Here is a 25460-nt window from a genome sequence, read left to right as displayed (position 1 = left end):
TTCTGGCCTAACGACAAAAGTGAGAGTGATGAAAACAAGGTAACTGTCGCGGGTAAGTCCGTTTGATCACTCAGTGATATTAGCACTGATTTCCCACTTGTTGGCAGTATAACTATCATTCGAATGTATTATTATTATTATTATGATTATTATTATTATTGTTGTTGTTATTATTATTATTGGTAATAAAAAATAATTTACACTTTGATGACTGTTTTCGCAAAGGATTTAATTAAGAGTAGGTAGTTTGAGGAAACCTGGAGTTGAAATTTTGAGGTATCGATACTGTTTCCAGTGTTTGGTAATTGCATTCTATAACCTATTGACTTATAGAGAAAGTCAAAATTGAGTTCGGGCTTGTTCTGCTAGATGGCTATATCAAACACAGAATCCTGATATCCAGGCTTGATATGAATAAGGAAATGCTTAAGATTGGCTGCAACGAATGTCTCTCACCTTTGCAGGGGGCGGAGAAGAAAACACAAAAAGGTTTTTTCTCGTCTGGTTTCTCCACAAATGCATGCCAAAGCAACGGCTGACGAGGGGTTGTCTGTGCAGTGATTCGGTCCTAGAAGCAGCGCTGATATTAAAACTTTGCTGTTGATTTTTACTGAAGAAAAGAGTGTATGGATAACAGCAATGACTGACCAACGACGCTGCGTTTTTCAGAAATGTGCAATGACGTAAATGATTCGTTTTAGCCTCTGTACGAATAAGTTTAGTGTATGGCTTCCACACTGTTTAAGGAGCGTGTTTATTCGTCATATTTTAGCAACGTGATTATTTTAACAGCTTCTGTTAAAGAAGTGTTGGTGCAGACGGCGACCAGCGCGAACCCTGAAAAAAAGCCTACATGGATCGGGGAGTACCGGGTATTTGTGACAAACATCTTCTCACATCCTGAAGCACTCCTAGTTTATTGATGCAGCAGCGGTGTAACGGTGAGCGCTCGTATATAATCAGATACGGTACTGTAGAATCTCACGATATCTATGTTTCAACTGAAGCGTATGCTCCCGCTTGAAAATGTCATAAGGATGGTCATTAAATAGGCTACGTAAATAAGTTTTATATTGTTATTTGGCTGGGATATATTGGAAGTTAAAGTTAGACTGTTTTAACAAAGGTTAATAAACTACTTCCTCAAACTGTTGTATTGATACCCACCCCCTATTGATTTAACGTTGTTCGCGTAATGTGTTGCATTGGCACAATTGTGTTAAAATGACTGCTTACTAGTGAACACATTGATTCGCGTTTTTCAGTTATTTCGTACTTGAGTATTTTCATGATGAACACGGTTACATTCTGAGGATGGTGTTGTCTTTGTACATAATTCGACTTGGACTGTTCTCCAGCCATTTTCTAAAAATGCATTGTCGATGTGAAGGTTTTTTTTAACGCGTTTGTGGCTCTGTCATGCGCATCAAGAACTACACAGTAAAATGTTCAGTGTTAAATCAACTCTTACAGAGTACCCTACATATGGTCCCGGTTGGACTCACCTGTGTTCTAGAGTTTAACACGGGACATTTTACTGTGTGTTGTCTCTAGTATGATTGGGGTACTTTTAGTTTCTGCTGTCCCGTGATATTGTGGAGAGACGTATGGTGGTCATACATACATGATGTGAGAAAATATGGCCTATAGTCAAATGTTTTAGTCTGACACGCCTACTCGTAACACAACTCCACGAATGACCCAACTTGGAACTTTGAGGCGTGGGCGTAATTTATTTCCACTTCTCCTGGAACCCTTTGTCAATATGGTATCCTAGTTCACCATTCCCACCAAGGGCAAAAGACCTTACATATATTCGTTCGATGCTACACTCGTCTTGACGATATGATTCATCATCAGCAAGATTCTGATATGTCGATGTTTAGTATTTGTGCGAAAAAGGCAAATGTATAGAATTGATACACATACTTTAAAATGTATGTGTTTTATTTATTTGTTTTCTGGACAAAATTCATGTCGTATAGATTACACTCAGTTGGCCTGGAGTAGGTTGTATTATGGATATGCACTTGCATGGTCTCAGCGGTAAAATTAACATTATTTTGTTCCTGGCATCGGATTATTTTTAATGTTCTGAACAGGAATAAGAAAAGAAAAAGTTCCTTGAACACTTGTGTGAAGACCTACAACGAAGAACGTATTGATAAAAACCAACGTTTATCGGCAAGATGCCTACCTGTTCTGAACAGGTCATTTTAAATTAGATGCTATAATTTAAAATAAGATAGTTCGAAATAAAGCTGTGCTGTAGTCAGATTATATCGATATTCAGACAGACTCATTTAATGTCCTGTGCAGTTATTTTATTGTTGTGCAAGAAATATTGTGTATGTTGTAAATAGATATAAATATGTAAAATACGTTAGAGGGAAAGGGCAACATCCTTTCACATAAATTCCCAAAGAGCTACTCTTTACAAATGTTTAGCTTTGGTAAGTAATCAATGGTGGTATTTATTGGTTTGATTATGAACTACAACAGTCTTTATTGTTACACCGATTCTAGCTATACTGTATCTGTTTGCTGGGATACAGTTGAAAAGATCTGCATTATCATACTGTATACATCTACATTCTCAGAAATGAAAGCAGAGCCAAACCTAAGAAAGGAATGGCGTTTGACCCAAATTGGCCCCATCTGTGTGTTTGGAAAATGGTGAGCATTATTAGGCTGAATGGCCTGTTCTCGTTATTATGTTATGTTATTTTACGTTAAGTTACCTCAGATAAGGTCAAACAGTGAACAGCCACAATAACCTTAAAACCTAGGGTTGACTTAGGCCTAAATTATTCTGGAACATAGCAAATGTGGTTTGCGCCTATTCTTTTAGAACTTTTAGCTGTTTAGGTGAGGTGGGGCATTGTGTCAGGGCCTGGGTGACTTGCATCTGGGAATGCAGTGTGTTTTGGCATGCAGATATTTTGTCTGAGGCCATATTGAGTCATTGGGCATAGTATTTGAATTGTGCATGCATGCTGTGAGAGATGTAGCTATGTAGCATTAAATCTCGGCCACTTTTTACCTGTGTCATGATCATAAATCTCCCAGCTCATATTTGACTGTGATGGTCATTTCTGGTGGGAGACTGACGCCATGTTTGGCTTAAAATGGAGAGGCTGGAGGCTCTGGACATTAACTGAAGGCGACTCATTCATTAATGAATTGAGCAAAAGCTGTGGGGTGTAAATCATTGGTAGGCTGCCGTGGATAATGGTATCTATGTGAAACAAATAATGAGGATAATTTTGCAAGTGGAGCTTGGTGAAGGGACAAGATCCACTTCAGTGTACAGTAATTGTACTCTGTGCATACAGGAGTCTTTGTAAGTACCAACTTTTGATATAACCATACTTATTCTGACATGTGAAAAACAAATGGTAACAAGGATAGGAACAGACAACGGACAGGAGAAATGTGAGCTATAAAAATAAGCTTGATCATTGACATGGAAATGGTTCACTAGACAATTTTTACTCTAAGATCTTGCGGCAGCCTTAAAGAATTTCCTATTCAGGTTTATTAGTTCGCGCCCCACATCTCTCTTCAAAACTACACTCAAAGTTAAAAAAGGGAACCCCAGCATCTCCAGGGATTTATGACTATAATGGAAAGTTCTGTTTGTAGAACTGTTTGTTCTGTGCTGAGAAGTGAAACTTTTAATGGCAGATGCAGGCTGACTGTTCTCCTACATAAGAGAGTACTAGACTAAAGACTTTTATAAGACTAAAGTGCATGTCTGTACCTTAGCAGCAGGTGGACTGAAGTGTAGTTGAGGAGGCAAGACAAGTGCAGGGATAGACTTTTTCATTTTTAAGTGGCACCTCGTTCTTTCAGTTCTTTGACTTCCTTGTTGGAAGCACCATCTGCACACCTAAGGTGAGTTTGAAGCCAGTGTTCCATTCCAACTTCCAAGCCTTTCGAAAGCTTTGACACCGCGTTCCTTTCATATATTTCTGCTGGATTATTTATCGTTGTTCCAGTAAATTTAGGGCAGTAGTTACGCTTAATTGTTGCACTTTCTGTGTTGTAGACCTGTGGAAGTTACCCACGGCTACGTGAATTTCCCCACTATAGCCGCTGGATTTTTTTGTAGCAAGCGGATGGACATACAGTTTTCTTTATTACAAATGTGAGTAGCCTGCATGTGTAAAGCCTGACCCCCCTCCCTTCCACTGGCTCTGTATTGTCTGCTTTTTAGGAGTCTCTCTGGAAAAAAAAATGTTTTGGCACAGTTCTATAACTTCAACCACGCCCTTTTGTTATTTATTACCTTTTGAATATTCACAATAAGCCAATCAGAATGCTTTGAGTAACAATGGCAGAGGCAGAGCATTGAGAATGCTAAGGATGCAGGGTTGACTATCTAGTTAAGCACACAATCTGTGGTTGTACCCGCGAGCAAGGAGGGCAACTTAATACAGACTGCTTCAGTAAACATCCAAGAGGTATAAATGGAAATATGTGAATGTGAAAGTCACCTGCTGTGGGCAAAGTAAGTAAATAATGCAATGTGATAATGTGAGAAAGAGAAATTCCTGCAGCTCAGAGGGTGTGCCTGCAGTTGACCTCTCTCTCTTTCTCATCCATAGGGTTACCTATGCTAACTGTAATAGAATGCAGATTATGGATCAGCTACTCCAAGGAGGAATTTTAGTTATTTGCTGTGTTTTCATTCCATTATTTTATACACAGACAGAACCCATCAATATAAAGATATGATATATATGTCTGTTTGGCTGTTTTGATGGCAGTGGAGATGGCTGACCAAAATACTGAATAAGGACATTGATTCTGTCATTTGATTGATATTTGTGGAAACTGTTGCCAATCTTAATGGTACACAGAACCTCATGTCTCCACAGCAAATGCTTCTAAAGAAGAGTGAGTTGAAACACATTCAATAACCACCACCGCAGCATCCAAAATGGCTAAATAAACATGTCATTTCAATTCAGTTCAATGAAACACAGTGTAATTCAACTTAATGTGCTGAAATTCTGAAGTTGACAGTAGCAACTCCTACTGTTGTAGCAGTAGGAGTTGCCACCCACTACCTGATTTTTGCCAAGACATTTTATCCCTGGGACGTCGGTGTGACCACATGTGGGATATTTCCCAAGGCGCCCTGGCATAGTCACAGTTTGTTGTGAGGAACCAAGTTCGAGACATCACATTTAATGTGTTTTAGACTTTACTGTAAGAATTTCTCTATATGAGAATTTTATGTAAAATAAATACACTCAGTTGAATGGAATGTAGGCTGTTCACAATTCCTTTCACTGCTGGTGGACTTGCCAAAAGACTAAGCCTTTAATTTTTCTCACATTTTTCAATATAATTTTTGGCAGAGGTGGAAAATCCAGGTTCAGGAAGTAAAAGTTCACCCCAGTATTTAGTTCCAGTCACCTGGATTTGCTAATTCTTTATCCAGTCGGTAGAGTTACTTAGTGAAATCAGCTGGCTGAGTTAATGGGTGGAAGAAACACATGGCAGGACTTTTATTTTTTACTTTCCACCTCATATTTTTGGTCATAAACCTGCATGTAGAAAAAGCATTTATTTATATCGTGGGATTCATGCTACTGAGAAGATGAACAGTGGATAAGAGGAAGATGGTCTATTCCTACACTTTGGAATGTTGATAGGGGTAAATATATGTCACTGATGACACCTGGTGACCTGTGAGCACCTGGCATGTTGCTAGGAGGAGCTAATGCAGATGTAACCCATAGAGGCTTTTCTGTGCATTTCTAAAAATCTCACGCTTTCTGTATGCGCTGTTTATGTATGAGGGCGGTCATCACACGGGTGGGCTGTGTCATTCTGTCTGCAGCTGTTGCTGGCTGATGGTCCCCCTGCGGTGAGCCGCCATCTCATGGCTCCCGTCTGAGAGACAAAAGTCGCTGAAGCTGGTCTGCCAAACCCGCTGGCCCACCCCATCCCCCCTCCATCTCCGCCTTTTATTCAGTGAATCTTTCACAGGGATTTTCTCAAAACAGTGCCATTCAGATAACTGACAAAGACTATAGCCTGGCTGGCCCCTGGTTTGTGGACCACGGTCAGCTGGCAGGCTTTATGCAGACCTGGGCCACATTAGCCATTGGAAATGATTGCATATTTTGGTTAAGAACATGTTTCATTTAAAATCTGAGACATCTGCAGGAGCACTTTCAAATTCTACTGGCATCTATAGCTTTTTCAAGTGGGCATCCAAGCCTGGTCTGGCTGTAGCAGTGAGTATTGAATCTTATTTCCATATAGACCACTGAGATTAATATCTACTTAATCACTGTCTCTTATATTTGGAAGATATTGATACAGATATTTGTAGATTTCACTTTGTCTGGCATGTAACATTGTGTCTCCCACTATACTGGTGAGAATGAAGCATTCTGTGCACTGCACATTCTGTAGTTGATTTTGTTTATGTCTGTCCCTGGTAATTCACTTCTGCGGTTGCCATGCAAGATTGTTGCTATGAATACTTTCCTTTTTTTCCTCAGCATTTGAATTTTATTTCTTGTTTCCGGGACCAAGATCAGAGTTTAGGGTGGTACTGCTGACCTAATACATTGGCCCCTCCCCTTCCTGAACTATACCCAGCTGGCCATGAGCACCCTGGTGAGCATGTGTGCAACGTCTGCTGTACTCCCAGATTCTCAGCGAACACTGTAGGGACAGTACAGCTGGAAGGGGCTTGTAAATAAGACTCACCATCAAACTGGGAGAATAAGTGAAAACAGAAAGCAGATGGAAATGGGTGAGGCAGGTCTTTAAAAGAGCAATCAGATGCTCCCATTGGACATGGATGCTCAGTGGAAAAAGAAAGAGGACAATCACTCACCCCCTGGGTCGGGACGACAGAGTCGAACCTGAATCAGATAAAAGATATTATATTATGAACGATTCACAGTAAAATTATTACTGCTTACAGATACACTACAATGTGACACCCTTTCCATCGACGGTAGTCTGAGGAAATTTGCTTTACTCTGATGAAAAATTGAAATAACTGCATCGGGGGCCCATTTGCTATGAAAGGCAGTCCCGTGGGTCACCATGATTGGCCATCTCGATCCTGCTATTGCAGTTGTAATGTTGGAGAAAATGGCTGATATTCTGTTGCTTGAGCTTGTGCCGGGGGGCGGGTGGGGGCTGTTTGAGAGGCGTCTCTTCAAGAGAGATGGGGGGTCACCTGGTGGGTTCTCTGCAGGGGATCAATAAGAAAATAATTGGTTATCCACTGACTCTGCCTTCCAGCTCAGCATGGCATGCCTGCTGGTGCTGGGGTGAGGCTCTAGTGCTTGGCTGAGGCTGTGATGCTAGGTCAAGGTAGCGGTATTAAGCCAAGGCTTCAATGCAAAATTGAGGCACTGGTGGCAAGTTTAGCCTTCCACTCTTCTCACATTGTACCTTTGTTCATCATGAAGGCCCTTGATAGCCAGAAACGGGCTGTATATATGGGATATATAAAGGTACCATGTGAGAAGAGTGTGGGCTCTGCATTTTTACTTTAAAGGGGAAACGGTATGCCTACCTCACTAGAGTGGATTTTTCAGGCTGGGAGACCGATATCTGTAAGATAAATATGTTTAAATTTATCTTAAATATGTTTAAATTGAATGTTTCATTAAATTAAATCTGGTGATGTCTATAGGTTGGGGATTTCAGACAGTCATTGAATGCAAAGGATTTGCAAACCAAGTTCTAAATATGACAACTTTATTTCAGATTATGTTCATTTGTTCCATTACTTTTGCTCCCTTAAAATGGGGGGACTCTGTATTAAGAGGGCTGTAATTCCTACATGGATCACTCGATATGGAGGCAAATGCCCTGAAATTAAAGCTGAAAGTCTGCACTTTAACCTCATATTAATTGTGTTATTTTAGTTCCAGTGTGTCTGAGTGCAGAGCCAAAACTAAATCTGTACCACTGTCCCAATACCTTTGCATTTAACTGTATTATGTGTGTGCAGGTCAATTTACCAAAAAATATTTAGTTTAGCGTGAGGGGAGTTTAAATGTGGGTGAATTCCTTTTTTAACTTATCAAATGTTAGGACAGAGGTTGTCGAGTGGTGCATCCTACTGATGTAGAAAGCACTATCTACATTACACAGGCCAGCAGCAGCCACACTTGGGAGAGCCCCTGGAGAAAATTCCTCTCCTGTAATCTACAAGAAGGACAAACAAGGGCCCTGAACACCGAGCCTGATGTAAAACACTCGCTGCCAAATCATTTATGAGCACAGCTGTTCCCCTTCCCTGCCTCTGCTGTGCCTGCATCCACGTTGCCAAGCAAATGATGCTCAGTTTGTGTTTTGCATTGAGCAAAAAATGAAAATATTTATCACTTTAGTTTCAAAGCCTCATCATCATAAATTTAGGGCTGCATTATGGGGCATAATATTGTTGTTTTGTTCTGTTTTGGGGGGAGGTGGGGTTGTACATAAGGGTGTTCATTAACACTAGTGATGACAATTCACAGTGCATTGTGTTTCTGAAAAATTATGATGGCGATATTGATAACTCATAGCAGCGCTCCGCCCAATTAAAGGCAGGACAGGGTAGGGTCCGTGTCATATCTGAGGACCCAAATCCTGTCCGAGTAATACCCCGCCAGATGGGGTGAAAACAAAAGATATGGGGACAGGCAGAGCCTTTGACTCTGGGGCACACAGAGAGGCACACTGCACTAGAATAACATATTAGCACGCACACACCAAAAGCACGTTGGGTTCGTGAAATTGAACAGTTAAATCATGACATTTTTTCAAGACATTATAACATTATTGCATCATGTACACTGACGCACATGATGACTCAGTGTTATTCAGTAAAACTGCAAAGCATTCACGTTGTCCTGGAAATGCTATACAGCAAGGGCTCGCAAACTGGACCTTCTTCTATTTAAGAACATTTTAAATATTCCTGTATTTCATAAAATTCTGGGGGGAGGGGGCTTTTCAAAAAAGAAAAGTCCTTCAGTTGACCTTCAGCACATGTACATGTGCATACGCGTTATGGAATGTTTAAAAATAGGGTGATTGAATGGCCAGTATCTCTTCAGATACATTTAATGATGTATGCCAGCCTCTCTGACAATATGAAATCAACAGCATTACATCTACAAATAATGAAGACAAAGTCTGCTTGGGAAGATCAGAGTTTAGGGTGGTACTGCTGACCTAATACATTGGCCCCTCCCCTTCCTGAACTATACCCAGCTGGCCATGAGCACCCTGGTGAGCATGTGTGCAACGTCTGCTGTACTCCCAGATTCTCAGCGAACACTGTAGGGACAGTACAGCTGGAAGGGGCTTGTAAATAAGACTCACCATCAAACTGGGAGAATAAGTGAAAACAGAAAGCAGATGGAAATGGGTGAGGCAGGTCTTTAAAAGAGCAATCAGATGCTCCCATTGGACATGGATGCTCAGTGGAAAAAGAAAGAGGACAATCACTCACCCCCTGGGTCGGGACGACAGAGTCGAACCTGAATCAGATAAAAGATATTATATTATGAACGATTCACAGTAAAATTATTACTGCTTACAGATACACTACAATGTGACACCCTTTCCATCGACGGTAGTCTGAGGAAATTTGCTTTACTCTGATGAAAAATTGAAATAACTGCATCGGGGGCCCATTTGCTATGAAAGGCAGTCCCGTGGGTCACCATGATTGGCCATCTCGATCCTGCTATTGCAGTTGTAATGTTGGAGAAAATGGCTGATATTCTGTTGCTTGAGCTTGTGCCGGGGGCGGTGTGGGGCTGTTTGAGAGGCGTCTCTTCAAAGAGATGGGGGTCACCTGGTGGGTTCTCTGCAGGGGATCAATAAGAAAATAATTGGTTATCCACTGACTCTGCCTTCCAGCTCAGCATGGCATGCCTGCTGGTGCTGGGGTGAGGCTCTAGTGCTTGGCTGAGGCTGTGATGCTAGGTCGAGGTAGCGGTATTAAGCCAAGGCTTCAATGCAAAATTGAGGCACTGGTGGCAAGTTTAGCCTTCCACTCTTCTCACATTGTACCTTTGTTCATCATGAAGGCCCTTGATAGCCAGAAACGGGCTGTATATATGGGATATATAAAGGTACCATGTGAGAAGAGTGTGGGCTCTTCATTTTTACTTTAAAGGGGAAACGGTATGCCTACCTCACTAGAGTGGATTTTTCAGGCTGGGAGACCGATATCTGTAAGATAAATATGTTTAAATTTATCTTAAATATGTTTAAATTGAATGTTTCATTAAATTAAATCTGGTGATGTCTATAGGTTGGGGATTTCAGACAGTCATTGAATGCAAAGGATTTGCAAACCAAGTTCTAAATATGACAATTTTGTTTCAGATTATGTTCATTTGTTCCATTACTTTTGCTCCCTTAAAATGGGGGGACTCTGTATTAAGAGGGCTGTAATTCCTACATGGATCACTCGATATGGAGGCAAATGCCCTGAAATTAAAGCTGAAAGTCTGCACTTTAACCTCATATTAATTGTGTTATTTTAGTTCCAGTGTGTCTGAGTGCAGAGCCAAAACTAAATCTGTACCACTGTCCCAATACCTTTGCATTTAACTGTATTATGTGTGTGCAGGTCAATTTACCAAAAAATATTTCGTTTAGCGTGAGGGGAGTTTAAATGTGGGTGAATTCCTTTTTTAACTTATCAAATGTTAGGACAGAGGTTGTCGAGTGGTGCATCCTACTGATGTAGAAAGCACTATCTACATTACACAGGCCAGCAGCAGCCACACTTGCGAGAGCCCCTGGAGAAAATTCCTCTCCTGTAATCTACAAGAAGGACAAACAAGGGCCCTGAACACCGAGCCTGATGTAAAACACTCGCTGCCAAATCATTTATGAGCACAGCTGTTCCCCTTCCCTGCCTCTGCTGTGCCTGCATCCACGTTGCCAAGCAAATGATGCTCAGTTTGTGTTTTGCATTGAGCAAAAAATGAAAATATTTAACACTTTAGTTTCAAAGCCTCATCATTGCCTCATCATAAATTTAGGGCTGCATTATGAAGCATAATATTGTTGTTTTGTTCTGTTTTGGGGTGAGGTGGGGTTGTACATAAGGGTGTTCATTAACACTAGTGATGACAATTCACAGTGCATTGTGTTTCTGAAAAATTATGATGGCGATATTGATAACTCATAGCAGCGCTCCGCCCAATTAAAGGCAGGACAGGGTAGGGTCCGTGTCATTTCTGAGGACCCAAATCCTGTCCGAGTAATACCCCGCCAGATGGGGTGAAAACAAAAGATATGGGGACAGGCAGAGCCTTTGACTCTGGGGCACACAGAGAGGCACACTGCACTAGAATAACATATTAGCACGCACACACCAAAAGCACGTTGGGTTCGTGAAATTGAACAGTTAAATCATGACATTTTTTCAAGACATTATAACATTATTGCATCATGTACACTGACGCACATGATGACTCAGTGTTATTCAGTAAAACTGCAAAGCATTCACGTTGTCCTGGAAATGCTATACAGCAAGGGCTCGCAATCTGGACCTTCTTCTATTTAAGAACATTTTAAATATTCCTGTATTTCATAAAATTCTGGGGGAGGGGCTTTTCAAAAAGAAAAGTCCTTCAGTTGACCTTCAGCACATGTACATGTGCATAGCGTTATGGAATGTTTAAAAATAGGGTGATTGAATGGCCAGTATCTCTTCAGATACATTTAATGATGTATGCCAGCCTCTCTGACAATATGAAATCAACAGCATTACATCTACAAATAATGAAGACAAAGTCTGCTTGGGAAGATCAGAGTTTAGGGTGGTACTGCTGACCTAATACATTGGCCCCTCCCCTTCCTGAACTATACCCAGCTGGCCATGAGCACCCTGGTGAGCATGTGTGCAACGTCTGCTGTACTCCCAGATTCTCAGCGAACACTGTAGGGACAGTACAGCTGGAAGGGGCTTGTAAATAAGACTCACCATCAAACTGGGAGAATAAGTGAAAACAGAAAGCAGATGGAAATGGGTGAGGCAGGTCTTTAAAAGAGCAATCAGATGCTCCCATTGGACATGGATGCTCAGTGGAAAAAGAAAGAGGACAATCACTCACCCCCTGGGTCGGGACGACAGAGTCGAACCTGAATCAGATAAAAGATATTATATTATGAACGATTCACAGTAAAATTATTACTGCTTTCAGATACACTACATGGCCAAAAGTATGTGGACACTGGAACATCACACCCTTATGTGCTTGAATATCTCTTCCAAAACTATGGGCATTAATATGGAGTTGCTCCTTTGCTGCTATAACAGCCTCCACTTTTCTGGGAAGGCCTTCCACTACATTTTGAAATTGACATCAGTTTGGGTTGAGAAAAGCTTGGATTGATATATTTGGGTCATCGCTGAAAATGTTTGTGCACCCCTGCTAGACCATGATAGAGACACTCTGAAGTTTCCTAGGGCCCAGAATGGCCAATGGTGAATTAGAGGTTCCTGACACAGTGTAGCTAACTCTTAATAATAATAAAACAGAGGGAAAAGAGCATTGATTGAAGTATAATTAAGGTTGAAGATGTGATGTACACTGACCCCTGGAAGCTGGGGGTTAGAAGTGCATGTCAAGAACTGTGTTGTACCCCCGTTGTGACTTGACTCACACATTTGCTTTCTTGTTGTTTAGGGTCCCTCTGCAGTTTGGGGCTGTCTTACTCAAATTGGTCGTACATAATGCCTCCAATCACCTTCCAGGACCTCCCTCTCAACATCTACATGGTCATCTTTGGGACCGGCATCTTTGTCTTTGTCCTGAGTCTCATCTTCTGCTGCTACTTTATAAGGTGAGGCAGGCGTCTATGAGACAGTGAAATACTTCAGGTCATCAGATGCTGGTTCATTTTCTAAACACACACTACAGATTGCTGTGAATTCAAAATAAGACATTTCTTATGAAAAAAATCAAATAATTTTGTTCTGAATATTGGAGAATACAGATGGTTTCTTTTACAACTGTCTTGCTTGCACACACATGGGTATGCATGCATGTGCACAGACACCCACACGCACACACGCAAGCGCACACAAACACACACACACATTTCTCTCATCCTTGTGCTCTCTGAGTTTAAATTCCTGGAGAGGGCACCAGGGCAATAATTTCCTTTTTGGGATTGATGCCAGCTGCCAATTGCCTGTCTGCCACTGGAGCAAAATGACAGTTTTTACTGGCTCACGGCAGACAGTGTGTCCAACCCCTTCCCCCCACTCCTGAAAGAAGGACGAGGCAGGATGTGGGCAAGCTGCCCAAAATGATCAATATGTCCGTCTGTATTTGGCACCGTCTGTGTTTGGCACCGTCTGTGCGGCTGCGGTTCCCGGTGTCACTCGCCAGTGGCAGCGACGCTGTTCTCTTCATCCTCTCCATCCTCTTTCACATCAAATGACATCAAACAGGGCTGCCAAAAAAGGCTTTCCCCCTCTGGCTGCTGTTCAGCCTAGGAGCAGATGACATGGAAATGTCAGCGAAACGGTTACCACCGTCCACAGCGTGCATTGTATAAAAAAGTCTTTATTTAAAAAAAACCTCTATTTTAAACCTGATTGATTCCTAGTTTTGTTTCCGTCCAATTTGCACTTCTCATCTTCTAAATGTATTTGCCCATTGTTCGTTCTGAATGGGTCTCCTTTCAGATTTTAATGCACCCTTCAGAGCCACATATGAACAGTGTAATTGTGGAGATTTTGTGCTTTCCCATACTGGTTCAGCACACAGCTCAAAGCACTGCTTAGTTTTGGTACATTGCCTTGTAAAATGTACCAAAGACATAAAATACAGGAGTATTATTCTTTTCTATTTTTTTCAAATAGTTGATGATAGTAGGTTGAAGTCATGCTGTTTATCTATGTGGCAAATACATTACATAAATACATCTCTTTTATTTTTTTGGTCCATGTCCTTTTAGATGTCTTATCTTTTGTTTTGTGTATTCTTGTCTTTGCAAGTGCACTACAACAAAATGCTGTGATGGCTGATGTGGAAAAGAAAGTATTGAGTTTAATTTTCTGATCTGGGGGTTTCTCTTACATTTGTCAGATGGGATCCAGGTGATCCTTGGGTCTTCTGTCTTCACACATATATTTTGTACAATTGTGACAGCACATTAGCACTGTAGCAGATGGTTCCTACTGTTAAAGCTACATATTAAGGTTCCTGATACTTGTTCAACTGGACCCTAAATCTTGTATTCCTCTATGTGCCCAAAGAGACTTTTTTCCTCAAGTCCATCAATCGGCTATTTTTTTAAGCTATATCTTCACAGAAAACATTTATAGCTTTTTGCACACAAAACTTATGTTCAAGTAGAAGGAAATAAAGAAAACTTTGGAAGGAATTAATTTTCGTTACATGAGAGGCTACTTCCTGCCTGTAAATCCATGATTTTAATTTCTGTAGGTTTTGCAGTTATGAGTTTTAAAACTATAAGAATACAAAGATGATACATCATAGCACGGGTTGCTGTTCTAGTGTGTGGATTGGCCTCACAATCTTGTAATGTATCTGGACCGTGCCAGTGCCGATTGTGGCTGGCAAGCCTGCTGGGTGACAGACAGTTGGCTCTTGTGCCACGCTGGAATAGGACTGTTTCTGTTGGCCGACTGCATCACCTTACTCACTAGCAACAGCCGTTTGTCGCTCTGGCACCCGCAAGTCCGCCTGCTGAAATGCACATGAAGCGTCACCCTCCGACTCGCGTCTGTGTGAGTCCGACTCGCAAAGGGCGGTGTGGTGTGAAAAGAAGCAGAGGTGACATCACGTGCTGTGAAGGAGAAAACATGCTTAAAGTTGCAGAAATGAGTGCTGATATTAATATTAATTAAGTATTCCAAATCTCCCAAATCGGGGGAGAAAGTAGACTATCAAAAAATGCATTTTAGTGCTTTGACATGGTATTGCTTTCCATAACACACTGCTTTTCAGTTTGGTACTTCTACATGGCTGCATTTCACCATCCAGACCTAGCAGGTCATGACAGGTCAGCTAAACAACTGTGGTGCTTGAATTTCCATGCTATTTTTTGGGGGAGATTTATAATCTAATGAGTCTGAAGGTCACTTTAAAAGTATTTTTTCTCAAAAGTTTCATAGACCTTTCCAGGACGTTTTTTGTATTGGAGGTTGTTGGGAAGGGGAGGTGCTTTGTGTTAGAAGTGGTGAAAGAATCCAGGACAGCTGCCCTTCCTACAGCGATTCTGCATTGTGAGCGTGAAATGTAACGGTGGGCTTTGTTCGGTCCAGTCAGCCGGTGGTCTTCGTAGCGGGAACTGTACGCACGACGTCTGAGGCCCGGCAGCGCTTCCTCCAAACCGAACTACTTCCCAACTCAAACAATTAGGACCTGATCTTTATCTCCTCTGTTTTTTTTCCTGCTGTTATTTTTGGATTTTTGGATGTGGCCGACCCCCCTGCCATGAAACAAGGGAGCATTCTTTGTTCATTTTTCCGAAAACAACACCAAAGAGCACCAAAACAACAGGCTGGTCCCCAACGGTATTTCAGCAGCAGCAGATCACCTCGAAAAATAGCATATACCTTTGTTGTGACCTTTGTGCCAGTGGGTAATGGCATGTGGTCCGCAAAGGAAACACATGTAGGCATTGTATTGTTCAAATATAGAGACAATGCAAAGTCTCTTAATCGGGTGGTAGTGTAGTCTAATGGTTGGAGAACAGGGATTGTAACTCCAAGGTTGTTGGTTTCTGTCCCAGAAGGGACATTGTTCTGTACCCTTCGGTAGAGTAGGTAACCTAAATTGCTTCAGTAAATATTCAGCTGTATAAATGGACTCCATGTTAAGAAAATAATCACTCTGAATAGAAGCATCTGCTAAATGCCTAAATTTGTACAGTCTGTACATGCTGTGTCCTACAGTCTGCCAACTTGAATTCAGCAGAAGGTGTCATTCTCGCACCAGAAAATCAGTCAACTGAACTCATACTTAGTTGGCTGAAGTGGGAAACAATTTTGTTGACATTCTTCTCAGAACAGCCCATGAGTCCCTGATTCATTTCATCTCTGGTTCCCAGGAAGGCCGTAGCAGGTGTACAATGTCATTCTCCTCAAAATTACGGTCTGTGGGCACCTCTCTTCAGGAGTAAAATACTGTAACATGGGGCAGTATACCATTGGGTAATGACTGTCATCAACCCTGCCTTCAGAGGGATGAGTGCACCCAAACCATGCCCGGTGAATGTGCCCCACACCTTTACAGAGCCCCCAGGGCCCTTCGCTGTTGGAACACGGTTTCTGTTTTTTTTTGTTCAGTGGCTGTATGATTACACAGTGATGTCACTATTGATTTAACCTGGCCTTGCTTCTCTTCAGCCTCACAGAAGGATCTGAGGTGGTCTCCATTCATAGACTATCCCCCTGTGCCCTATGATGGGACTTGAGAAGTCCATGACAGTGCAGTTTTGCCTGTTTTAATAGAGTAACCACATTGTAGGTGGTGATTAATACAACCTCACCAATATTGCCTTCTGAAATCGGCCTCTAAACAGGTTTATAACCGTGGAATATGTCACCCCACAGGGCCAAAAATGGCCAGTAGTTAGTTTATATTTTTCAGCTGATTAGTCTGTTCTTATTGCCCATGTCAAGTTTAAGTGCAAGTTTGGCAATGTAAAAACGTAGTCCAACAAATGCAGGTGTGCTTTGTGGTTACAGTGGTTATCAGGCTTTCATTACCCAGATGGTTTATAGCCTGTTGTTTTAGTACAAATTATTTCTTTCCTCCTTTATTCTTTCTCCTACCAGCAGTTTTTCTTTGGTCCAGAACTTGTATTAGACATTGCCATACATGGTAGCCATGGTTATTTGACTGAAGAGTCATATTATTATTAGATACAGTATATATATTATTATTCAGAATCACATCTCTCTGTGTTCTCTTTGTCCCTCAGGGATGGTTTTTCTGGAGCAGAAATGGCTCATAGGGTCAGACCCACACTCTCTGTATTTATCAGTAATTGGCGAAAAGGCCCGCAAGTGTTTCCGTATCAGTCTCAGGTACTTCAACCTAATGCTCACCAGTTTTCTGTCTTCAGCTGTGTGATCATACTTGCCTCCTGGAGACCGAGAGAATACTGTTTCGCACTGTCTTTCAAGCATCAGGTCTTTGTGCCTGTTTATTACCCATTTATTTATGATTTTCCTCCCTAATTTAAGATGCAAAGAAGCATTTGGTGAGTTCTGTTGCCATGGGGACCTGATTATTCCTGACTGTCTGTACTAGTGCACAGGGGATTGCCTCTCAATAAAGACAGATAAAACAAGAATACTTTATGTTATGAATGTATTCATTGAACTGGGATGGCACAATACACCGAAGAGCAGTACCAAATGAAAATGCTATTTATATCTGTGCAAATGACAGTTGTTAGATGTTTGTTCACGTTCTCATAAATGTCACAGAAACCCCAGCCCCCAAGTCATAAGATTGAATTTAGTGGAGAAGTTTACTTGAACCATGAGTTCCTGCTTCACATTAAAATTTCTCCTGATGGAACACCTAAATTATTTTCTTGTTAGTCTACCGGTTTTGCAAGATACACCTACTCTGTCGACGGTACAGGGGCTGAAGAAGATATTCCAGCTAGCATGTGAGCTGAAGAATTCTGCATACATCTAGCATGTGAGCTAAAGAATACTGCATACATCTAGCATGTGAGCTAAAGAATACTGCATACATTTAGCACATGAGCTAAAAAATGCAGAATACATCTAGTATAACTTAATTTAAGGATATTCCATAAGTGAGTTACGTGGGTTGCTGACTCTCACCAGCTTGGTTGTACTTAGTACCATACCCGTCACTAAAACTGCAATCGCAGTCTTCCCCCCCAACTCCACCCCCCACCCCCCAGTCCTTGATAGGTTAATATGTGACCTGCCCTTGTCAGTGCTGCACCAATCATACAGTTTTTTCTGTAGTGTCTTTTGATTGGTTCATACCAGGTGGGTGTTTGACCCATCACAGGGATGGTCAGCTGCCCTTCTGTCTTTCTCATATGTGAACACTGATTGGACCTGCCATTTGTCCACACAAACCCTACAACATAGGAGAGAAAGAGGGAAGCCATATTAGCCTTGTTAGTCCATGATTTATAAGGACCTACATTGGTCTGAATAATGAAAGTAACTGAAAACAGCAAGGTCAGCCTGCTGCTTATGTATTCTCAGGCCATCAGTATGCATTCACACATTTAGTCATTTTCAATAGATGGTGGTATAAATCTGTATTTGTCTTGTCTCGTTCTCTTCCCTTACAGTAAACTGAGACACCAAGCCCAGAGCGAGAGATTTGGATACAAGGAGGTAAGCAATGATAATTTCATCTCTCTTCGATGCCCTCAATACCTACCTGGAGAGAAACAGAATTACTATCTAAAAGGGAATGGCACAGACGGTATCTGATCTTGTAACTTTGCTCAGTTACCATTCCAACAGTCCCTATGTGTGACTAATCGTAATGTAAATGTGACGTAGATGAGCATTTGCAGTAATAAAGCCATTCAGGCAGGACTCTTTCACAGAAATAAAACCATCCACAATGCTGGTGTTCACATTCCATAGCAAGGGAAGAACAATTATAAGGGGTAGCATGGAAAGGCAGATGTGAACTGATGGTGTGATTGAGATACAGCAACCCCACGGGCATTATCAACATCATAGCAGCAATGGTTTTATAGTTAATTCCAGCTTTCAGCTTCCTGTACAGTAATGGCAGTGCTGTGTGTGCAGCGGCTGTGCTGGATTGGCTGACGGTTTCTGTTATTTGCGTGAGGGCTGAGGAGTTGATGCGTTGATCGCCGCCCCCTCCCGCACAGGCGCACAGCGGCTCAGAGGCGGGTCCTGTAAAGAGGCTGCGGATCACTGGGTCAACCGCTTTAACCCTCGAACCCGCCTCCCCAAACTGCCCCACCCTTCACCAAAGAATCTCAGTCTGGGCTTGCTTTCAACTGGGGGACAAACTGTGTTTTCAGTCATGATCAGGATGTTCCTTTTTCTGGAAAGGAGCACAGCTTGTGAAAGAGCAGAGGACGGACACACTGTATCTGTGTCTGATCTTCCGAGATTCCCAGTTCCCAAAGGACTGGGCGGACCGGAACGCCTCGTGTGAAATTTGAAATTGTTTTTCTTGTGGTCATAGAAATGACATGGGTAGATTAACAAGTTCAGCTCTATCAGTTTCTGTTGTTGTAATTGCTACATTACATTGCATGTACGGTGCCATGAAAAAATATTTGCCCCCCTTCCTGCCTACCTCTATTATAACATATTTGTCTCACTGAATGGTTTCAGATCTTCAGACAAAATGTAATATTTTATAGAATAATGGGGAAAACATGAAGGTGCAGTTCCCCTTTAAATAAATGAAATAATAATTTTTACAATGTGTTTTGCATTTACTCATTTTCCTTTTGTCTAATGTTACATTTTGTCTAAAGAGCTCAGACCATTCAGTGTGACAAATATGCTGTAATAGAGGAACTCAGGAAGCGGGAAAATACATTTTCATGGCACTATGTATTGAGTTTCTTTTATTATTGAAATAACAGCTGGCATATCATATATGATTCATAATAAGCCTATCTAAACCATTATGTACTTCAAATAACTATTGTTATACAGAAATAATGACTAAAATTGTGTTTGCCCGGTAACAGTTGTTTTATTTCTGTTATAAATGTCTGTTCTTTTTATTTTTTGTTTTATTAATGTCAATATAAACCCTGCAGGTCATATTCAAAGGGGACACCAAGAAATTGAATCTCCATGGGGTAAGGACTGCACCTTTGATTCAAGTGTCATTTCAGCTTCTGTTCACAAAACCATCTGATTAAAATGATTGTAAATACATCTTTTCTTTTATTTATCTGTTGCCAGAATATTATATCATGTCCTGAGGCTGCCTAACTGCAGAATAAATTCAGGAAATGATTGATTTTTTTTTGTCTGCAGCTGTAGGGTGACACACAAGAAGACAGAATCCTGTTTTAACAGCTTTGAGTCTGCTTTTTGAGTTTAGCCTGAGACTGAGGACTGAAGACTGGAAATCTGCAGGATGTGCAGGTTTTTGTTCTCACAATCAGAAAGCAATTCAGACTCAAGAAACCAGGAGCGATGAATTAACTGTGCTGACAACTGGTCTAATTAATCAATTCTGTGCAGAGTGACAACAAAAACCAGCAGACCCTGCAGCTGAGCAGGACCAGGGTTGTTAACCTCTGGCCTGAGTTTCCCTGAATAACCAAACCTGTGATATCCCACCCATGTTCCCCTTTCACCCTCCTGCTCCCATTTTGCCCCTACTCCTCTGTATTACCCTCTTGCCCCTCCCCTTATGGCCCAACCCCTCCCTTCTTGCCTCTGTCCCTCCTCGTGTCTCCATCGCAGCAGACATGTGCCGTCTGCCTGGAGGACTTCAGAGTGAAGGACGAGCTAGGAGTGTTGCCATGCCAACATGCCTTTCACAGGAAGTGAGTAGCGAACGACACACAGAAAGACTGGTTCAGTGACGCAGCATCTAATTTCCAATGGCCAGGAGGCCAAGGCATTTCAGCGTGCTTATTTCCCCAGAGACAGCCACTACCGCCATCCACACTGTTACTAACATACTCGAGCAACCAGGAAGTGTACATACACATGCAGGACTAAAGTGGGTTCACAGCAGGGACTGCAACACTCAAAGATATGAGCTGTTAGTACACTGGGTGTCTGATCACTTCACAAAAAAGCTGATTCCAAGGGCTGACCCAGAACTCGATCGAGGTCCACCATCTTTAAGGACATTCCAACCCATTAAATGCTCCTTGAAGGAGTTAGGAGCGAGGAGCTAGGCAGCTCCCAAAGGATGCTTGAGTGAGGAAACTCAAGTGCATCCTTTCCGGAAGTATTTTTTTCTGAACGCGTGACATATCTGATCAACCGTGACCACCTTCCCCATCTGCACGTCGTGATGGCAAAACTGACACTTATTGACAAATAATCATTAGCCTAACACTTCCTCCATCTGTGCATCCTGTTTTCCTTGGTTTGGAGCTAGGAGTGAGAAGGACATGAGGAATGCAGGGTAAAAAAGTGATTAGAATGAGCCCCAACTTGTACTAGTTCAAAAGCTTTAGAAAAAGAAATAAACCACTGTCGTGTCGATTTGAAGTTGGGTGTCTGCTTCTCTTGCTTAAGAATGTTGCCATAAAAGGATCCTTTGTGTTTGCATCCTTGTGTTTTCTGTTGGTTGGAGCTAAGGAGTGAGGAAAGGACATGAGGAAATGATGCGAGTGGGTAAAATAAGTGATTAGAATGAGCCCCAACTTGTACTAGTTTTAAAAAAAAAAGAATTTAATTCCATTTTGGGTCAGAATTTCAGCCTTTACTTGCTTTTAATTGGACTCAACGGACAACCCCATTTGAAGTTTATCTGCTGGAATAGAGATAATTGGGCGAGGGCCAATAACAATAGGTCAAATTATAGATCTACTCTGGAGTTCCATTTTAAGACTTGTTTGTAAACGGACTCAGCTGTGTTTCTGGTACAAAGGGTGTGTTTGAGAGGAAACCCCATTTTAACTTTTCCTGTTTTCCGTGGCAAAGCCTGAATGGAAGATGTAGAACAGTTACCCCTGATCTTCTGCGTGTGCGTTTATGTAGGTGGGGCTGGTAGTGCATTTGTTTGTGTGTGCCTGTGTGTGTTTTTATGTGCTTGTGTTTGTGTGTGTGGAGTTGGTGGTGGGTTCGTTAACGTGTGCATGTGTTTGTATTTTTGGTATTTTGTGTGTGCAGACGTGTGTACATAGACTTTAGTGTGCCTGTTGGTCTGTGAATTTGTTGGTGTGTATGTGTGTGAGCACACACAGTGAATTTTTCATCAGGCAGTGGAGTTACAGTCTGGTCTTTCCGTTGTTTGGCCTCTGTCTGCAGCCTTGAGAAATGTACGACTGGGCTCACAAAATTGAGAGAGGAGTAGAATAGGGGATTTGAAAAAGCAACCCAGTAGAGTGAAAATGTAATCAGAGACTTAAAATTGAAATCATGTTAAAATGGCAGCTATGTTGCCTCAATCCATATTGATTCCTGGGTCACTCAATCTCATTAACCCTTCCAAAACACTGATTTTACTGTTCTCCTTCACCTTCACTCTTTGTCCTTCTCAGTGTAGCCCATGAGTTTGGGGTTCCTGTAACGTAGATTCACCCCTCTGCCCTCTGTGTGTCCCGCAGGTGCCTGGTGAAGTGGCTGGAGGTCCGCTGTGTCTGTCCCATGTGCAACAAACCCATCGCCGGCCCCCCAGGGCAGAGGCACAGCCTCGGGACCCTGCTGGACGAGCTGGTGTAGAGACGCGCCGCCTCCGCGCTAACGGTACGCCGCGAGCGCGCAAATCAGTACACAGCAGCAGCAGCAAGCTAAACAAACACCGACGCGGAACAGCCCTCCGGAAGGCAAAGCCACACTGGCGATGAATCAGGAGAACACAAGAGGAGCCGGCTGTCGAGAGACTTTTAACGCAACCCAGGGACCTGGAGCTAGCAATATCGACAGTGGAACTCCACCAAATGAGATGGACAAACATCTGACTGAAATTTTCATCTGGCAGTGGCGGTTAATCTAGTTTATACAGCAAGTTTGATGTAGCCCTTGAGTCTGGATACGGTGGATTAAAAAATAAATGTGGTTTACAGGATGCTCCTGTCCAGGCTCATGGGCATGAAGGAAGTTGGATCTATTACCCCTTTGCTAATATGGGGGGAAATGATACATATGTACAATGACCATGTGTATGTGTGTACATACGTAAGTTTGACTGAATTGCACTGGACTATCATCTGTGAAAACTCAGTTGTTTATTGAACTTGACTTTTTTTGTAAAAAAAAAAACTAAAATTCCAAATAAGAATATAAACTGTTGTTTTACAAACTGAAAGTGAAAAAAGCACTTGAAACACACCCAGTGCTTTGTGGGGGGACCCAGGGGAGAATTTTCTGGGCGTGTTTTCCGTGTGCATTCCCCAGATCTCTGGGGGATGGAGGGCGCTCAAACCAGCACTATCTCACAATGCACTGCCATTTCCGCAGCACACTTTACACGTTCCCTTTGTGACAAATAGAGCGTCACCGTTTCAGAAAATACACGTATAAAACAAACCAAATGCCTATTTTGGTTAACTTGATCAAAGTTAACAGCCTTGTCGTAGTTGTGGGGCTAGCATCAGTGCTTCTTACCATGGGGAGGCTATGACATTTACACTGCTGTAGCTGTGGCGGAAAGCAAACGTACACTTGTCTCATCCCTCATTGAGGAGCACTGCATTTCACATTTGTGCATTTCAAGGTTAACTGATCCTTATGATTCCAGCCACTGTCTTTTAGAGCTTTCTCGGCGTGGTGGTCGGAGTCTCAGTGAACCAGCTAGAAACCAGCATGAAAATCAGAATTCCTGGTGGCTAATAAGCAGAGGACGATGTTGGGGAAAGGAGACAAAAATCCCTGAAGCTTTAGAAATAAACCACTGTCGTGTCGATTTGAAGTTGGGTGTCTGCTTCCCTTGCTTAAGAATGTTGCCATAAAAGGATAGGCCTACTGGTAGCTTAGCAACATGCAATTCATCTGCACAAGATATTTTAAATGTGGACCAGGCAGCTGCTGGCTCTGAGACCTGATATCAATTGTTTTAATCAAGCTTTAATTTAACCCAATACGGTGGTGACTGGGGAACGTATTACTGCCGAGACAACCAACATGTGTTCCAGTATCTATGCCATTTGTTTAATTCACAAAGTTTGCAAGAATTGGCAAATAAATGGTTTTAAAGATACTCAACAATTTAGTACAAATTTTAATGAGTATCATAAAAAGGGTTATCCAGGCGCGATGGAGGAAATGACTTGGAACCTTGGATGTAGGCAAACATCTACATGGCACAGGGAGGAATAGGACTGGCTTAGCAGAGGTGACATCACTTCCTGTAGTGGACGTTCAGCCTGCTCCCTTGTGTTGCTGAATTGCACCTCACAACATATCAGCACAGAATCATTACGAGTACCCAGAGCCAAATACCTTAGTCCAGTGGTAAAAGTGCCTGACGTTTGTAACACATGCACTTCTGTAACTGCTTCATATACAGGATTAAATGGGGTGGGAAAACGTGTTGCATTTCGTTTGTTTTGCTCACTGTGTGTTAATTGAGTGCTTGTCACCTAGTATTTATACAATTGTAGAAAACCTAACCTGTTTTTGGGGTCCCCAGGATGGTATCTCCAGAAGGGGTCTCAGTGCTGTGGTGGTGTACCCAGAACGGGCCTCAGAGATGTGCCCCAAAACCTGGAATCAAACTGTGACTGTGACAGGGAGTTGTCACAGCTCCCAGCCATAAGCCCAGGAGGAAGGGTTTGCTATAGAGCATTTGGTTGATTGGACGCGTGTAGTTTAGCTACATCTGCACACGTAACGCGCTCCATGGCGTCGGCTGTCTGCGTTAAGCACGCGCCTCGGGGGACACTGCGCGTCTGCGTTTACAGAGCTAGAGGACTCTGCATCAGGAAGGGTTCAAACACCACCTGCCACTGTGAAAATATTTAGAGGACATTTTCTTCCTTGTTTCTTTGTGAACATATAGAAGATAATTCCAGCCCAAAAGTAGGTCCATCGTTGTTTTTCTAAATATAGAATGAAGTTATGTAATGATTCCTCAGTTGTAAGTCCATCGTATAAGCTTCACTTTGAAGACAGATTAATTCTATGTCCAAAAATATAAAAATTATGATTAAGCTGATGGTGGAATATTTTGGTGATCTCTGATAATGAAGGTTAAAATTAGACAAAGCAAATCTGCAATTGCCTTATGTTGTTTGCTGTCATAATCACAGTGCAGATTATGAGGTCAGAGGCCGCTTATGATGACGAATTAATGAGTTCGATCAGCCAATGTCCCTTAGAGGTTTATAAGGCTAAGGTGACACACACACACACTGCAGGCTAAGCTGAAACATGTAGCTTCCCTTCATGTTTTCCCATTGCATGCCACAATATTCTGTTAATAGAAGGCATTTTTAAAATGTAAGAACTTATAAAGAGCGCCTCAGAAAGCGTTTTATTTAGTGTCGAGAAAAAACCAACATGTTTATTTTCCTGGTCTCTTAGAAGTTATTTTGTAATTATACAATTAAATATCCCGATTCGTTAATAGCCTACTGTGGCATGTCAGCTAACCTTAATCAGTCATCCCATTAACATTGTTCAGTGTTGGTACATTTGTAAGTAAGCTATTTTGTCAAAATGCCAGTTTATGCTTCTTACAACTGTAAAAAATGGTTCAGGCTTGAACTCGAGTACATTTTCAGGTAAATTCAGGACGTGATGCTGTGGCATTGTTACAGAACCCCCATAATAGCAGAGC

General features: G+C 42.0%; 1 protein-coding gene across 5 annotated transcripts; it reads left to right on the top strand.

The window, feature by feature from the left end:
• The first annotated feature begins 494 nt into the window (after positions 1-494).
• On the top strand, positions 495-24212 carry LOC135239532 (RING finger protein 122). 5 transcript variants are annotated; one of them, XM_064308233.1, is made up of 7 exons: positions 996-2210; positions 2601-2676; positions 12693-12849; positions 18337-18382; positions 19807-19848; positions 20465-20547; positions 22288-24212. In XM_064308233.1, exons 3-7 carry the CDS (start codon positions 12740-12742, stop codon positions 22400-22402), a joined length of 396 nt encoding a protein of 131 aa, XP_064164303.1. In that variant the 5' UTR covers positions 996-2210; positions 2601-2676; positions 12693-12739; the 3' UTR covers positions 22403-24212. The 5 variants fall into 5 exon arrangements, with proteins under 5 accessions (XP_064164302.1, XP_064164301.1, XP_064164303.1 ...); XM_064308232.1 differs by lacking the exons at positions 996-2210; positions 2601-2676 and adding an exon at positions 495-941 and having other exon boundaries at positions 20468-20547; XM_064308231.1 differs by lacking the exons at positions 996-2210; positions 2601-2676 and adding an exon at positions 498-941.
• The last annotated feature ends 1248 nt before the right edge of the window (positions 24213-25460 follow it).

Source organism: Anguilla rostrata, chromosome 14 (assembly GCF_018555375.3).
Source record: "Anguilla rostrata isolate EN2019 chromosome 14, ASM1855537v3, whole genome shotgun sequence".
Lineage (NCBI taxonomy): Eukaryota > Metazoa > Chordata > Actinopteri > Anguilliformes > Anguillidae > Anguilla > Anguilla rostrata.
This window is presented reverse-complemented; position numbering and strand designations above follow the sequence as displayed.

Bases quoted from the DNA above. Each gene is read 5' to 3' on its own strand.
- LOC135239532 (XM_064308231.1), top strand. The intron at 12,850-18,336 runs GTGAGGCAGGCG...CTTCCCTTACAG, and splicing joins TTCTGCTGCTACTTTATAAG to TAAACTGAGACACCAAGCCC. The intron at 20,548-22,287 runs GTGAGTAGCGAA...TGTGTCCCGCAG, and splicing joins CAACATGCCTTTCACAGGAA to GTGCCTGGTGAAGTGGCTGG.